Source organism: Oncorhynchus nerka, linkage group LG16, assembly GCF_034236695.1.
Source record: "Oncorhynchus nerka isolate Pitt River linkage group LG16, Oner_Uvic_2.0, whole genome shotgun sequence".
Taxonomy (NCBI): domain Eukaryota; kingdom Metazoa; phylum Chordata; class Actinopteri; order Salmoniformes; family Salmonidae; genus Oncorhynchus; species Oncorhynchus nerka.
Window position 1 is genome coordinate 11,109,414 of NC_088411.1, and position 17,644 is coordinate 11,127,057.

At 41.9% G+C, this 17,644-nt stretch overlaps 1 protein-coding gene across 2 annotated transcripts in view; it reads left to right on the top strand.

The window, feature by feature from the left end:
• Positions 1 to 17,644, top strand: part of LOC115144023 (wings apart-like protein homolog) — a 54,309-nt gene that overhangs the window by 9,480 nt on the left and 27,185 nt on the right. Inside the window, exons 3-5 of one of the 2 annotated variants that reach the window (XM_029684628.2) lie at positions 11,259 to 11,976; positions 12,069 to 12,430; positions 14,457 to 14,590. In XM_029684628.2, the coding sequence (XP_029540488.1) occupies positions 11,259 to 11,976; positions 12,069 to 12,430; positions 14,457 to 14,590 (1,214 nt within the window). The remainder of the gene's footprint in view (positions 1 to 11,258; positions 11,977 to 12,068; positions 12,431 to 14,456; positions 14,591 to 17,644) is intronic. The other variant, XM_029684629.2, reaches the window with a different exon arrangement.

Consider the following 17,644-nt stretch of genomic DNA (forward strand, 5'->3'; position numbering starts at 1 on the left):
CACATTGTAGGATTTTTAATGAATTTATTTGCAAATTTTGGTGGAAAATAAGTATTTGGTCAATAACAAAAGTAGATCTCAATACTTTGTTAGCATTGACAGAGGACAAACGTTTTCTGTAAGTCTTCAAGGTTTTCACACACTGTTGCTGGTATTTTGGCCCAGTCCTCCATGCAGATCTCCTCTAGAGCAGTGATGTTTTGGGGCTGTTGCTGGGCAACACGGACTTTCAACTCCCACCAAAGATTTTCTATGGGGTTGAGATCTGGAGACTGGCTAGGCCACTCCAGGACCTTGAAATGCTTCTTACGAAGCCACTCCTTCGTTGCCCGGGCGGTGTGTTTGGGATCATTGTCATGCTGAAAGACCCAGCCACGTTTCATCTTCAATGCCCTTGCTGATGGAAGGAGGTTTTCACTCAATCTCACGATACACGGATCAGTTGTCCTGGTCCCTTTGCAGAAAACCTGCCCCAAAGCATAATGTTTCCACCCACACGCTTCACAGTGGGTATGGTGTTCTTTGGATGCAACTTAGCATTCTTTGTCCTCCAAACACTACAAGTTGAGTTTACCAAAAAGTTATATTTTGGTTTCATCTGACCATATGACATTTTCCCAATCTTCTTCTGGATCATCCAAATGCTCTCTAGCAAACTTCAGACGGGCCTGGACATTTACTGGCTTAAGCAGGGTAACACGTCTGGCACTGCAGGATTTGAGTCCCTGGCGGCGTAGTGTGTTACTGATGGTAGGCTTTGTTATTTTGGTCCCATTTCTCTGCAGGTCATTCACTAGGTCCCCCCGTGTGGTTCTGGGATTTTTGCTCACCGTTCTTGTGATCATTTTGACCCCACTGGGTGAGATCTTGCGTGGAGCCCCAGATCAAGGGAGATTATCAGTGGTCTTCTATGTCTTCCATTTCCTAATAATTGCTCCCACAGTTGATTTCTTCAAACCAAGCTGCTTACCTATTGCAGGTTCAGTCTTCCCAGCCTGGTGCAGGTCTACAATTTTGTTTCTGGTGTCCTTTGACAGCTCTTTGGTCTTGGCCATAGTGGAGTTTGGAGTGTGACTGTTTGAGGTTGTGGACAGGTGTCTTTTATAATGATAACAAGTTCAAACAGGTGCCATTAATACAGGTAACGAGTGGAGGACAGAGGAGCCTCTTAAAGAAGAAGTTACAGGTCTGTGAGAGCCAGAAATCTTGCTTGTTTGTAGGTGACCAAATACTTATTTTCCACCATAATTTGCAAATTATATCATTAAAAATCCTACAATGTGATTCTCTGGATTTTTTTCTTCTTATTTTGTCTGTCATAGTTGAAGTGTACCTATGATAAATTACAGGCCTCATTTGTTAAAGTGGGAAAACTTGCACAATTGGTGGCTCACTACATTTTTTTTTTGCCCCACTGTATGTGTTTGCTTATTTTCTTTCTTTGAGCAAATGGCTTTTTTCTGGACACTCTTCCGTAAAGCTCAGCTCTGTGGAGTGTACAGCTTAAAATGGTCCTATGGACAGATACTCTAATCTCCGCTGTGGAGCTTTGCAGCTCCTTCAGGGTTATCTTTGGTCTGATTAATGCCCTCCTTGCCTGGTCTGTTAGTTTTGGTGGGTGGCCCTCTCTTGGCAGGTTTGTTGTGGTGCCATATTCTTTCCATTTTTTAAATCATGGATTTAATATTGCTCCTTGGGATGTTCAAAGTTTATGATAATTTTTTAATAACCCAACCCTGATCTGTACTTCTCCACAATTTTGTCCCTGACCTGTTTGGAGAGCTCCTTGTTCTTCATGGTGCCGCTTGCTTGGTGGTGTTGCAGAATCTGGGGCCTTTCAGAACACGTATATATACTGAGATCATGTGACACCTAGATTGCACACAGGTGGACTTCATTTAACTAATTATGTGACTTCTGAAGGTAATTGGTTGCACCAGATCTTATTTAGGGGCTTCTGTTTTTGAATTTGAAAGTTTTTATTTTTTTCACTTCACCAATTTGACTTTTGTGTCCATTACATGAAACCAAATAAAAAATTGACTTAAATGAAATGTTGTAATGCAACAAAATAGTGACAATTCCCAAGGGGGTGAATACTTTTGCAAGGTGCCGTATTCACTATTTTTGATGAACAAATTAAGTTTCATGTGTAAGATGGCTAAATAAAGAGCAAACCTGTTTATTATTATTTGTGCCCTGGTCCTATAAGAGCTTTTTGCCACAACCTGGCTCGTGGGAAGTGACAAACTCACACTCATGGCAGGCTTACAATGATGGGAAAAAACATCTGAGAGTGCACTGACCCTGGTGGGGTTACGCAGCTGGAGGTTGAATATTTGAAGGGGTATAGGACTATCAAAAGTTTGGGAATCACTGATCTAGAGGATGATGTTACGTTAATTTATTCGCTTAAATGCATTCAGAATTCTGTTCTCCAACACTCCCTTTACCCCACTTGGCCTTCTCATTTAACAACATTGTCAAATTGGGGAGGAAAGTCAATGTTTTTATTTTAGAATTTCTATAATTTCATTTAAAATATTTTTATTTTCAGTGTTATGTTTAACTTTGGCCTTTTTCATTAGGGGATCAATGTTACTTTTTTGGACTGCGAGAACTGTTACGGTAATGAGAATTTTGTGAATGTTCTTAATGTATAGTATCTGATTTTTAAAAAAGTAATTAAATATGAGTATATATTGTAATCTCAGTGAAAAATGACACTTGAGAAAAACAGTTGTGAGATTGACCCCGGTGTGGTGTCTTTAAGTAATTTAGGGGTACATTAAGCAATTAACATCCCATCATGCTTAGGGTCATGTATAAAAATGCTGGGCAGGCCATTATTTTTGGCTACCCTATGGCGGCATAGCCAATGTCCTAATCCACAGGGCAGGAGTGGTCACTGAAGGGTTTGATGAGCATGAAAACTATGTACAGTGGTTCCTCAATCAAGTTTATACTGCAGCGCATTAAGGTACATGTTTGGCACATTGCGTCATCGCAAGGCGGAGTTAAACTGATAATGCTTCTGTGTTCGGTGTTAACTTTTGGTGCTAATGTTTCTTTCCTCACTAAATTAATGACGTGAATGGGTAATTGAAACCAGATAAAAACTGATAATTGTGCACTTGAGTTTGAAGGAACTGAAGGGTGATTTGAATTTCGAACAAAGATGTAAGAACTGCTCTTCCTCTGTCTCGCACGCACATCACTTTTTTTTAACTGGACTTAAAAGAACCGGTACACTATTTTTATTGTATATACACTTTGTTTCCTTTATTTTGGCAGTTACCTGTATCATATGAAATTGTCCAGTGTTGGTGATCGTGTGCCCGCCTGTTCTTGCTTTTAGCTGATAGTAGTGGAACCTGGTGTGGTCGCCTGCTGCAATAGCCCATCCATGACGAGGACCGACGGGTTGTGCATATAGAGATGCTGTTCTGCACACCACTTGTACTGCGCCGCTATTTGCCTACTTGTGGCCCCGCCTGTTAGCTTGCACTATTCTTGCCATTGTCCTTCGACTTCTCTCACCAACACACTGTTTTCACCCACAGAACTGCCGCTGACACATTTGTTGCACCATTCTCGGTAAACTCTAGACACTGTCATGTGTGAAAAGCCCAGGAGGCCGTCTGTTTCTGATGCGCCTGACACCGACAAACACAGCATGCTCAAAGTCTCTTAGGTCACTAGTTTTGCCCAATCCAATGTTCAATCAATCAGTAACTGAATGCCTCTATCTGCCTGCTTTATAAAGCAAGCCACGTGACTCACTCTGTGAATGGGGTATACCTAATAAACTGGCCACTGAGTGTATATTCTTTCAGTCTATAAGAACTGAAAGTATCAATCATTTGCACATTTAGCAACAACACTGCCACGTTCCTACACAAACCCAGGATATCCTCTAAGGCCCAGTGTTCACTTGTCCACCCGTAGAAACTCATTGTTTGGCTGGTGGGGAAATCAATCCGAGCAGGCCAGAGATTATAGGACATTTTTCAGAGCCAGAACTTGGTAATGATGGTAATACTTATTGAGCTCCATTTAAGGATTCATCAAGCTTAGTGTTCCGCCCTTTTTTAATGTGGCTAATTGTTTATAAGCTTAATTTGACCACAAAAAAGGATAACTGAGGCGCTCAGTGATGGTGACGAAGGTGTGATCGTCTCTGCGTTGAGTGCCCAGACACTGAGAGAGGGTAGTCTCAATCCCTCCAAAGGACCGACTGCATAATGAACAAGGTCTGTTACAGCTCTGGTTGGATTCTAATCAGGCATTTTCTCAGTCAAATGATTTCTCAAGTGCAAAGGATTTGGAAATAATAAAACGTTCCCATTAAAATAATTTACATAGGAGGTAGGGAAATGCCAAACACAGCCCGTTCATTAAATGGCTTGGCATTCTCAGCAAAAACCACAACACCATGAAATAACTAGTTATTTTGAAGTCATAAATGTAAAGAGCGAGGATGTACCATCTCTCTTGTGATATGGTTTTTCTCATAGAGTAGGCCTAACCAAGCTCAGTTAAGGTCAGGATTATTTGTGACACAGCTTTTTAATTGTTTGCATATTTCCTTATGTCAGAAATGCAAATAACTAGCTGCTTTGTATGATATCCATCCAAACTTCGCTGAATTCCCTTGGATGAAAAGCTTAAATTCCATTTTGGACCTGTCAGTGATGAAACGTCTAGGTGTCGGTGATGAAACGTCTAGGTGCACCTCTCCAAAGTGCACAGTTGCTAAGTAATTTCAATACACTTTCATGGCTAAAAAAGATTAATGTAATCAATGCGGTGCCTATTAATTTCTCATCGAATCACAGCGTACTTCCATTTTGCCAAATGGGTGATTTAACAAAAACGCATTCGTGAAAAAAGCACAATCGTTAAACAAATGTTCCTAACCATAAACATCAATAAACAGAAGTATATATTTTAAACCTGCCTATTTAGTTAAAATAAATTCATGTTAGCAGGCAATATTAACTAGGGAAATTGTCACTTCTCTTGCATTCGGTGCAAGCAGAGTCTGGGTATATGCAACAGTTTGGGGCGCCTGGCTCGTTGCAAACTGTGAAGACCGTAATTAATTTGCCAGAATTTTACATAATTATGACAACATTGAAGGTTGTGCAATGTAACAGTAATATTTAGACTTGGTTGCCACTCGTTCGATAAAATACAGAATGGTTCCGTATTTCACTGAAAGAATAAACATTTTGTTTTCTAAATGATAGTTTCTGGAATTTACCATATTAATGACCAACTGCTCCTATTTCTGTGTCTATTATAATTAAGTCTATGATTTGATAGAGCAGTCTGTCTGAGCTTTGGTAGGCAGCAGCAGGCTCATAAGTATTCATTCAAACTGCACTTTACTGCGTTTTGCCAGCAGCTCTTAGCAATGCTTGAAGCACAGCGCTGTTTATGACTTCAAGCTTATCAACTCCTGAGATTAGGCTGGCAATACTATAGTGCCTATAAGAACATCCAATAGTCAAAGGCATATGAAATACAAATGGTAAAGAGATAAATAGTCATAATTCCTATAATAACTACAACTTAACTTCTTAACTGGGAATATTGAAGAACTGGGAATATTGAACCACCAGCTTTCATATGTTCTCATGTTCTGAGCAAGGAACTCAATACAGGCAGGTTTAAACGTTAGCTTTTTTACATGGCACATATTGCACTTTTACTTCTCCAACACTGTTTTTGCATTATTTAAAACAAATCGAACATGACTAAATTTATTTTAAGTAAAAATAAGTGTTCATTCAGTATTGTTGTAATTGTCCTTATTACAAATATATAAAAAACCTCCGATTAATCTGTATCGTTTTTTTTTTTTGGTCCTCCAATCGGTCAACCTATACTTGTGACAAATACAATTTGATTTGTTTGATGTAGTTACATGCGCCGAATACAACAGGTAGACCTTACAGTGAAATGCTTACTTACAAGCCCTTAACCAACAATGCAGTTAAGAAAAATGTTTTAAAATATTTACACTATAATAATAATATTAGTGAGGCTATATACAGGGGGTACCGGTACAGAGTCAATGTGCGGTGCACAGGTTAGTCAAGGTAATTGAGGTAATATGTACATGTAGGTATAGGTATAGTTACTGACTACGCATGAGAAGCAACTTTCAACCTGCTCCACTACAGCCCCGTCGATGAGAATGGGGGCGAGCTCGGTCCTCATTTTCCTGTAGTCCACAATCATCTCCTTTTTGTCTTGTTGAGGGAGAGGTTGTTATCCTAGCATCACACTGCCAGGTCTCTGACCGCCTCCCTATAGGCTCTCATCGTTGTCGGTGATCAGGCCTACCACTGTTGTATAGTCGGCAAACTTAATGATTGTGTCGTGATCGTGAACGTTGACACTGATATGGAAATGTAAAGTGCACATTTGGACTAACGGGTGTTTGGCTTGCCTGAATGACATCAAAGCAGTATTTATTATAATCCTCAATGTCTCATCTTTCAAAATATATTGAGTTCTCTTAATCTACAGCATTTGCCTCATTCAGACAATAAAACATTTGCAAAAGTTGCCCAATTAGAGGGAGGGATGGGGGCTTGTCGCATGGGGTGCTCAGAATAGCTGTCAGTAAAAATCCAGTCAGAGCTTTTTAGCGCAGAGCCTGAGCTCTGATGTAATTTATATGTTACTGTACAGCCACTGTGTTCCAATTTAGGCACTAATCAGTTTCCAAATATGCCATTTTTCAATCTGTAAGGGTTAAAGTAGTCGGGAGCGTTATGACTAGCAAGGAAACGTGCGCTAGCATAGATGGTAACTGACATGGCAGAGAAGTTTCGCTAATACTGCCCTTCACAGAAAGTTGTTAGGCCTACTAATATTTAACAGTCTATGTTAATTAATCAGTTATTGATATGTCATCTTGATATAGCTGTAGGCTGCCATGTGATGGTCAGCTCACCATTGACGAGACATGTTGAATTAATGGTAGCCTAATTGTCAGACCTGCGCTGAGTTGGAGTAGTCAGTTAGCTGAGGTAATGGATAATCAAAGTGAATATGTTTTTGGTTGCAATCAGTTTTGAAATCAGCGTATTTTGCATTGTGGCTATCACAACCAAAGTACTAGGGATAGTGAATTGATGTTAGCTTTCGCGTTAGATTTAGCGTCAGCTAGAAGAAAAGTTGACCTACTACAAAGCTGAACGCTACCAGTATCATCTTGCATTATAAAGTGTTCTAGACTCTATGGACATTGTTTTGTGACTAGGAATTAAGTTGAAACATTTTTACATGCTGTCAGATTATTCAAGTGCGTTAACTTCTGTGCAGCATGAGTGGGGAGCTAACATAATGCAGCCCAGACTCTCAATTCAGGCTAGCAATGAGTATAAGTGGAGCATGTACGGTGCGTGCAGGCAGTGTTGCCAACTCATTTTTAGGGGAAGTTGCTAGAGGCAGGTCTATGTTTTTTAATAGTACGTATAACAATTAAAAAAATATATTAAATCTGCCTATAAACAGTATGTATACTGGTTTATTCCTTGTAGCTCTAAAATGAGGGAAGAGATACCTCAAGTCACCCAAATCCTTAGGCAGTATATTCAGATTAAAGATCAGAATACACACGCATGACAAATAGTGATTAGATGTGAGTTGCATTTAAGAGAAATTTGGGATGATTAGGCAGGTCGATTTGTTGCTAAAAGTTGCTAAATGACGTTGTGATATCATTGCGTAGTAATGAATACACTAACATTCAAATTGGCTGGCCGTCTCGGTGAAAAATACGATTTGACATTCGTTTGTTTAGATTTATCACATTTTTACTTGTAAAAGTAATATAAACACAACACATTTTATATGATCAGATATTTTTAATTTTTAAACAACACATTTAATTATTTAACAATACACATTATTGAACAGTTACATTAAAAAAAGTTTTTTGTTAAATTAGTAAACCTACACATTCTGAACAATTATAGTTTTAAGTAGTGTATTGGTAGTTATCATGCCTGGCTGCAAAAGTGCATTGTGAGTGACGTCACCAGCAGACTCAGCTCGTGCACAGGCAGCTGCAGTCAGCCAACAATAATTTGCAATTTGCGGAAACTGAGCGCTTGCTGCAGACGTCACTCACAATGCACTTTTGCAGCCAGGCACGTGTGTTGACTGAGTGTGTGACAGGAAATCCTTTGTCATTTAGAGGGGAAAATGCGTGCATTTTAGCGTTTGAGTCACTTTTCAAAAGTTACTAAAAGTTTCAAATACATTTTTAAAAGTAGCTCAATTTGTTGCTAGGTGCTGTTTTGGAAAAAAAGTTGCCAGGGTAGTCTGAAAAGTTGCTAAATTGGCATCACTGGATAAGGGGTAGGCTGTTCTGATACAGGCTTGATCCGTGAGACACATTTTGTGACTAAATCTTTCAATTTCAGTTTTATGTACCATTTACAAGATTGGCTTTGTACATTTTATTAAAGTACAGACTCCGCTTCAAAATGGTATATTATAGTCGTGGGCTCCCGGGTATAGGCCGTCATTGTAAATATTAATTTGTTCTTAACTGACTTGCCTAGTTAAATTAAAGATGAAGTTTAAAAAAAAAGTATACACTGCAGTTGGGGGAAACATGGGAAAGTTGTGCTTATTTCAAATGTGTTTCACACTGGCATCTTTTTTTAGTATGCCCATTCATGTTCACACCCTCTTAAGCCTTAGCGCCACCCATCTCTAAGTATTCATGTGGGCTATACATTCATGTTCACACCCTCTTAAGCCTTAGCGCCACCCATCTCTAAGTATTCATGTGGGCTATACATTCATGTTCACACCCTCTTAAGCCTTAGCGCCACCCATCTCTAAGTATTCATGTGGGCTATACATTCATGTTCACACCCTCTTAAGCCTTAGCGCCACCCATCTCTAAGTATTCATGTGAGGCCATATGCTAAATGATGTGGTTTTAAGGTAGTGTAGTAAACAAGGGGTGAAAGTAGTAGCCTACAATAAGGAACATATCCAGGTAAAAAATACGCTATATAGTCATTGGCCTATATCTGAACATGTTCTTTACATTTACTATGTATCAAATCAGACCCCAGACACATGTCGCTAAGTGGATGAGTCGCCATTGTCTAGACCTGTTCACACGTTCATGAACTAAAATACATTGCCACATCACCCCCAGACACACCTGGCTAAGTTTATGGGTCATGTAATCATCTGGCTAAGTGGAGTATTTTGTTTAGACATCTAACGTAAACTCACTCACTTTTGTACATTGCCTTGGTCTGTACAATTGACCTTATTTTAGCGCCCCAAAAACATAATACTTCCAGATCAACTGTAATGTCAATACCATTGTAAATCACAATTTCTCCCCTTTTCAACAGAATCAATTAAAGGAACTAAACGCTTCCCGTGTAAATTAGATACTAATATGGATTAATGCTTCATGGCAGACACATTCCTTGTACATGTAATCCAGTGAGTTGTTTTAATACGAGCCTTCTGAGTTCTCTTCAACTCTGTGCATTTTCAATCAAACTTCTAAATGGATGTCCTTCTCATACTCTGCTTCTACCAGGCATTCCATTGAGTTCAAAACTCAGTCCACTTCTTCTCTGAAAACACTGTTGAGCTCAGTTTCTTCCCCATCACGGGGATTTTATGTTATAGGCAGTAGCCTATGGCATGGCAGACCAATCAGGACTCATCTCTCAGCATGACCAGCCTCTCCATTATCTCAGCCAATCAAGGCTAGCCAGGAAGAATCCTTTTGTTTCTCCATGATAAATAACTATTGAAAAAGTACAGACGTTTCGGTATACAGTGCAACACTGGCCAGGCAACACACAATGAAATGCTAGCTGTTCCCTTAGACTTCCAGTCATTGACCCAACAACTATCCATTTTAAAACGCATCTCGGCAGAAATAAATATTACATTTTTTTGCAACGGTGGCAAACGCTGTCAGGCGCTGCTCCAGAATCTCCCGTAAGTGTTCAATTTGGTTGAGATTGGGTGACTGAGAGACACACTTTAAACCCCTATGCTCCTTTTGACACCCCTTTTCAAAGTCACTGAGATCTCTTCTAGCCATGGTAGCCAAAATAATGAGTGACTGGGCATTTTTTATGCATGAGCCTAAGCATGATGTGATGTTGATTGCTTAATTTAATTCAGGAATCACACCTATGTGGAAGCACTTGCTTTCAACATTTATTATTATTTTTTAACCTTTTATTTAACTAAACAAGCCAGTTAAGAACAAATTCTTATTTTCGATGACGGAACAGTGGGTTAACTGCCTTGTTCAGGGGCAGAACAACATATTTTTTACCTACCGTGTCAGCTTGGGGACTCGATCTCGCTACCTTACGGTTACTATTCCAACACAAACATACTTTGTATCCCTCATTTACTCAAAGGGTTATCTTTTATTTTGGCAGTTACCTGTACCAGGTTGACCATGGTGAGATTATACACTCCTAAATTGATACTGCTGTTTTATTTAGGTTATTTTACAGCTAGCTGGCTACAATCACATGCTCATATTGACTTTGGTAGTATTGTGTGTAGCTACATTTGCTTTCTAGCTGGCTAGCCAGTATGCCCAGAGAGAGCATTGCATTGTGAGTTTTGTATTCAACTTGAGCTGCAAAATATTTCCTAAACTATTTTCACATGTTGGCACATGTTATTGTTATTTAACACTGTTTAACACCGTAAATCATAGGAATGTTTTTTGGGGGGTGTGTTATTGCTTTTGAGGGGGATTCACCAGAATGTGCATGCCTGCATGCAAGTGGTATGTAGCAGCTTATTCAAACTCCACTTCAAGTATAGTTGTTTAGGAAGTCATTGCTGTCCCAAATAAATAATAACAGGTGCCCGTGTTTTCAATGTCCACACCCTGTCTTCACATGTAGGCTAACCCGGTCTGCTCCTGTTGTGGTGAATGAGACCAATTAAGTTGGAGATGTTTACCTGACTCAGCATTGAGATTTTTCTCCAGCTTTGCTAAAAGCTTCGAGGGTGTGCTGCTCCTCTCACAGCCCTAGCACTAAACAATCCCTAATACATGGTTATCTCCACTTTCTGCTGTGAAAATGGCACCCATGCGGCATTGTGACAGGCATCAACTTTCTTTTTAGAGTACTTCAGCTGCTCTATGCTACATCTCTGTCAGAGACGGTAACTGCCAAGACTTATGTGGTGCTAATACATTGTTTTTTCTCCTCCAGCCAAGCCAAGCCAACCGAGCTGGTCTAATGAGGGTGCGACTGCAGAGAAACATAGCTACTCATGGTACAGCAACGCCTCGGAGAGCGACAAGAAGCCCATCGCTCAGACCACCACCCTAAAGAGCGAGGCCAAGGACTCTTACGACAACTGGGATGCTGTGATGCTTCTGGGGCCTACCTCGCCCACCCCAGAGCCCACTAGAAACCCCTCAATGTGGGGTGGCGTGGGCAGCTACGGCCTGGGTCTGGCCAGGGAGGACAAGCCATCCCCAGAGCCGACCTCCAGTTACGTATTGGGCCAGGGGGACTTCGAAGTCCCCATTGAGCCCTCCGAGTTCCAGGACCACTCCCAGTCTCTCCTCAGGGCTAGCACCAACTGCCGGACCTACCACCGGCCCAACAAAGGCAAGCAGGCTGGGGACTCTGACAGCACCAGTAGTACTAGCACCAGTACCAGCACATCCTTCAGTAGTGGGCCCGGATCTGGCCCACTCAAGACCAACAATACGGAGAACAGCAACAAGCCGGCGGGCCGTGGGAGGACGAGAGACTACACAGTGCTGCACCCGTCCTGCCTGTCAATGTTTAACGTCACCATTCAGGACCGGATCATGGAGGAATACACCCCCGCTTCCGCTGTGGCTGCCCCCCTGACAGACCCGGGAGAGGCTGGCCGCCTGAAAAAGAAGAATGAACCTGCACCGGCCAAGGCCATCAGGTGACGACCTGCTACGTACTAGTGATTGTTACATATTGCAATATTATTTTGGACAATATTATATCCTTTCTCTCGCTCTCTCTCTCTTCCAGGTTCAGACCTACACAGAGCAAGGCCAAGAAAGACACCAAGCTGGACTTCTTTGGCTTCGAGGAAAACGAGGCAGGCCGTGGTGCCAACCAGGAGGGCGGCAGTTCTGACCCTGTGGCATCCGGCAGCTCCAATTACAAGATTAAGTACTTTGGCTTTGACGATATGAGCGGCAGTGACAGCGACGAAGACGAGGGCTCCCACGCCAAAGAGAGGAAGGCTAAGAGGGCTGTAGCCACCGCTGCTGCAGCCACAGCCTCCCTTGCTGCCATGGAGATGAGGGTGGACAGCCCCCTGTCCAGCAGTGAGGAGCTGGACAGTCAGACCAGCAGCAACACAGGTCAGGGACAGGACCTCAGGCGTGGTCAGTACTACCAAACCCACTTGGGAATACACAGCATCAGTACAGGGCATACTTAGGCCTCAGACCGGCATCAGTACAGGGCATACTAAGGCCTCAGGCGGGGTCAATAACACGGACTTCGAGATCTCTTCACAGGATCCTCACTAAATGCTAATGTTATGTTATTACATTCCTCAAAAGCTATTTAGGAAAGCGAGTAACGTTTTGTTTCAACCTTCATGGTAGGTCTGTAAGGCCATTAACGGGGGCAATTTCTGGGGGGGCAGTGTTTTGGATGAGCACAAACAAACAAAACTGATAAGTCCTGATAAGAAAACTGAGACTCATCCACACACAGCTCTTTCCTATACAAGACAGACATCTCAAAGATAGATGGAGATATACAGTGCCTTTTGAAAGTATTCCACATTTTGTTACGGTACAGCCTTGATTAAATCGCCCCCCCCCCTCAATCTACACACAATACCCCATAATGACAAAGCAAAAACAGGTTTATATACATTTATAAAAAATGTAACTGAAATATGACATTTACATATGTATTCAGACCCTTTACTCAGCACTTTTGTTAATGCACTTTGGAAGTGATTACAGCCTGGAGTCTTGAATATGACACTACAAGCTTGGCACACCTGTATTAGGGGAGTTTCTCCCATTCTTCTCTGCAGGTTGGATGGGGAGCGTTGCTGCACAGCTATTTTCAGGTCTCTCCAGAGATGTTCGATCAGGTTTAAGTCCGGGCTCTGGCTGGGTCACTCAAGGACATTCAGAGACTTGTCCCCAGGCCACTCCTGTGTTGTCTTAGCTGTGTGCTTAGGGACGTTGTCCTGTTGGAAGGTGTGCCTTCGCCCCGGTCAGAGGTCCTGAGCACTCTGAACAGGTTTTCATCAAGGATCTTTCTGTATTTCTCTCCGTTCATCTTTCCCTCGATCCTCACTAGTCTTCAAGTCCATGCCGCTGAAAAACATCCCCACAGCATGATTCTGCCACCACCATGCTTCACCATAGGGATGGTGCCAGGTTTCCTCCAGATGTGACGCTTGGAATTCAGGCCAAAGAGTTCAATCTTGGTTTCATCAGACCAGAGAATGCTCTTTCTCATGGTCAGAGTCCTTTAGGTGCCTTTTTGCAAACTCCAAGCGGGCTGGTATGTGGTTTTACTGAGGAGTGGCTTCCATCTGGCCACTCTACCATAAAGGCCTGATTGGTGTAGTGCTGCAGAGATGGTTGTCCTTCTGGAAGGTTTGCCCATCTCCACAGAGGAACTCTAGAACTCTTTCAGAGACCATCAGGTTTTTGGGTACCTCCCTGACCAAGGCCCTTCTCCCCCATTTTTTTTCTCAGTTTTGGCCGGGCTGCCTGTTCTTGGAAGAGTCTTGGTGGTTCCAAACTTATTCCATTTAAGAATGATGGAGGCCACTGTGTTCTTGGGGACCTTCAATGTTGGAGAAATGTTTTGGTACCCATCCCCAGATCTGTGCCTCGACACAATCCTGTCTTGGAGCTCTCCTTTCCAAATCATGTCCAATCAATTTCATTTCCCACCGGTGGAATTCAATGAAGTTGCATGATCAATGGAAACGGGATGCACCTGAACTCAATTTCGAGTCACATAGCAACGGGTCTGAATACTTTTGTAAATAAGGTATTAATGTTTATTTTCAATGAATTCTCAAATTTCAAAAACCCTGTTTTCACTTTGTCATTATGAGGTATTGTGTGCAGATTGAAAGATGATTTTTTTATTTTTTTAATCAATCAATTTTAGAATAAGGCTAATTTAACAAGGGGTCTGAATACTTTCCGAATATTATGTGTTTGTGTATTTCGCCGCATGCGTACATACATGCCAGTGTAGAGATCTGAATATAGATTTTCAATAATCTATTCTAATGAAATACTTTTGGCTATTAATGACTTGGTCACAAAGATTCACAATTCTATATGTAATTATATAGACTTGGCAATGAACTGTGATGATCTGCCCTAGTCTAACACATGTTTACATTTGGCATGTCCCCTGTAGATGTGATGGACTTCCCAGAGGACAACTCTGCCTCTGTGGGCCTAGAGATGCCCAGGAGACCTCAGGCAAAACAGGTGGAGAAATCCAAGGAGAGCAGGGAGACCAATAGGAAGATCTTCAGTGGCCCCAAAAAGGTAAGCGTGCGGGGTGAGTTCCTATAGAACACTCGTCTAGGGTCGCGTTAACCAGGCCACAACGGCACATCATAGCGAAACACTTTGCAACGGAAAACAAAAAAAGAGCACTTTTCATTGGACACGGTCAGGTAGTCCCTCCCTGTTTCAGTCCGTTTGGTGCCTAATGAACTAGACCCAGAACTTTCAGCAGAGGATGAGCAGACTACACTCTGTATGAGCTGAAGAGATGCCAGGCTGAAACGGCTGTTGGATTATTTATATGTGGATGAATGAAGGGATGAACGGTCATTGTAGTCTCAGATGGTTCTCATTTATCAAAAGAACCAGTAATGCCTGTTCTCCTATCGCTTTGATGGACTTGATCTTGAAGAGCTCCACCATTGAATGCTCTGTATATATGGAGATAGTTTAGTTCCCAATATAAATACATATAAAATGTGTTTCCTGATCTTTCTTATCTCTCAAATGTAGTGCAGACACTTCAGAACAAACGCTAGCTTAGTCAGGGCTTAGACTTAAAGTTAAGAGCAAAGCCTTGTTAAGAATGCGATTTGAAATCATATTGTGGGAAAGCCAGACACATTATATGAGTTGGGTTTGTTAGTAGGGGCTGGGATGATACCAGTATTGCGGTACTCATTAGTATCGTGGCAAGGAAACAAAACACAAAGTGGGGAAACAGCCCCGATGTTGGAAACATCAAGTTCTTTTCCAAGCTATAGGACAAATTATTTTTGTAGACCAAAGAGTGTGATGTGCTTTGTTTTCATTGTTGCCATGATCCTAATATCGCAATATTATTTTCCGTCACAACCCTAGTTGTTAGGTGCAGGTTATAGTTTATACAATGATTCGTATAATGATAGTTTGAAGGCAGCTTGTCATGAATTGTTTTTCTTTGCATTTGGGTTACTACAAACCTGTAGAGTGCCACGGTGCCTTCCAAGTCTTCCGAGAGGCTTTCTCCACAGTCCTCATCTCTTGCCCTGTAATGTCCTCCATGCAGATAACATAATGGGCGAGCTGAACACATAAAAAAAACAATAGCCCTCCAAAATGACCTGGGTATTCATGAGTTGTCAAAAGGTAGCGCTTTCGATTGCGACTGGGCTAACTGCAGGGGTAGTGAAGTGGCAGTCTGACGCATGCAGTGGTAATGCATAATTGTGCCGGTTTACGGTAGTTCCATATTGCACCCTATTCCCTATATAGTGCACGACCTTTGACCAGGGCCTGTAGTGAACTACGTACTGTAGGAAATAGGGTGCCATTTGGGAAGCATCTGTAAGAACCCTCCGAAAAACCAATTAAATTTGATTCTTAACAATGTATGTTCTTCTCTTGCAGTTTGTTTACAAATTGCTTTTTTTTTTTTAAGGTGGCTGTTTTGCATGATAATCCAACAATCCTGTTTTTTTTTTTTCATTCTACTTTTCATTCTGCATAACCAGTTGTGCTTCATGCATTATTTGTGTGTGTACATTCTGGCCCTCTGTGTGCACTGGATATGCCTGTCTTTTGTTGGATGTTAGAGGTTGATTTTAATGGCCTTCATTATTATGACATCTGACTAATTCATGTCGCGCTCTCTCACACGTGTCCCCTCGTTTTTCAACTCTGATTGTTTTGTCACAAATGTTGCGTTATGTAAGTGTGACCATTCTGGAATTGGCACGTGCGTTATGGTCTGTAGAACAGCTTGCAGATGTACTGTGGGTAATTCCTACATGACAAGATTATTATGGACAAAAGAGCAATATTTTTGGTTGTTGTCAAACGGCAGTCTAGCATCAGTCATCGTCCCCAGAATATGTCTATGGGTGTCTGCTAGAATGCATAGACTTCCAGTCGTTGCCCTAACGCTAGTTAGCATTAGCCTGCATTTGGCCACGCCAGTGTTCTTTTCATCTTTGTCCACTACAGTATTAAATCCCACTTGTAGACTTTACTCTATAGGTATACTCGTTTTCCTCTAACTTTTGTTTTACGTCAATGAAAAAGGCCTCCATCTTTGCAATCAACAGTAGCCTAGGCCCCTCTCTCTCGCAGCGCACAAGGAGTGCGGACAAAAGCCAGCAATTACTGGCTAAAGGAAACTCTGGGGGGGTGTGTGTGTGTAAGATGGTGTAGACATGCGTCATAAAATGTTTACTTGTCTAAGGCCAGAGCAGGGCTCCTGTTACTGTCTCGGGTGGTGTTGGACCACAACAGCTGATGGCTGGTTGAGTGGTTTGGTTTCACCAGTGTGGTTTCACCAGTGTGGTTTCACCAGTGAGTCCCCCGTCTGCAGCTGTAAATGATCCTCAGTCTTCTGCTGAGTGTCTCTATCTCGCACTCAGCCTCTTTCTCTTTCAGCCTTCTAGTGGTCAAAAGTGTTGTGTGTGTGTGTACTTGCTTGTACTCGTCTCTAATTTATGAAGAGGGCCTTGGGTAAACATTAATGTATCCATTAAATATCCGATATAGAACTTCCTCACTCAACAACCCGGTCGCATTCCGCTTCGCTCCACAGGTAGTATCACATTTTTCATTTCATTTCATTACAGTACACCGGTTTGATTTGTTTGATCGTAGCTAGCTACATAGCTAGCTACATAGCCGTCTTTGTATCAAAGAGAATTGTGTAGTCTAGAGCGATTTTCTAGGTTAGCTAGCCAGCTATTGTCGTTCTTTTAACGCAACGTAACGTAATCAACACTGCTAGCTAGCCAGCGAACAGCAGCACTGTGGTAACTATCACACTCAACGGAACGACTTGATTAGTGTAGTGTCAACAACGCAGCCACTGCCAGCTAGCTTACTTCAGCAGTACTGTATCATTTTAATCATTTTAGTCAATAAGATTCTTGCTACGTAAGCTCAACTTTCTGAACATTCGAGACGTGTAGTCCACTTGTCATTCCAATCTCCTTTGCATTAGCGTAGCCTCTTCTGTAGCCTGTCAGCTATGTGTCTGTCTATCCCTGTTCTCTCCTCTCTGCACAGACCATACAAACGCTCCACACCGCGTGGCCGCGGCCACCCTAATCTGGTGGTCCCAGCGCGCACGAC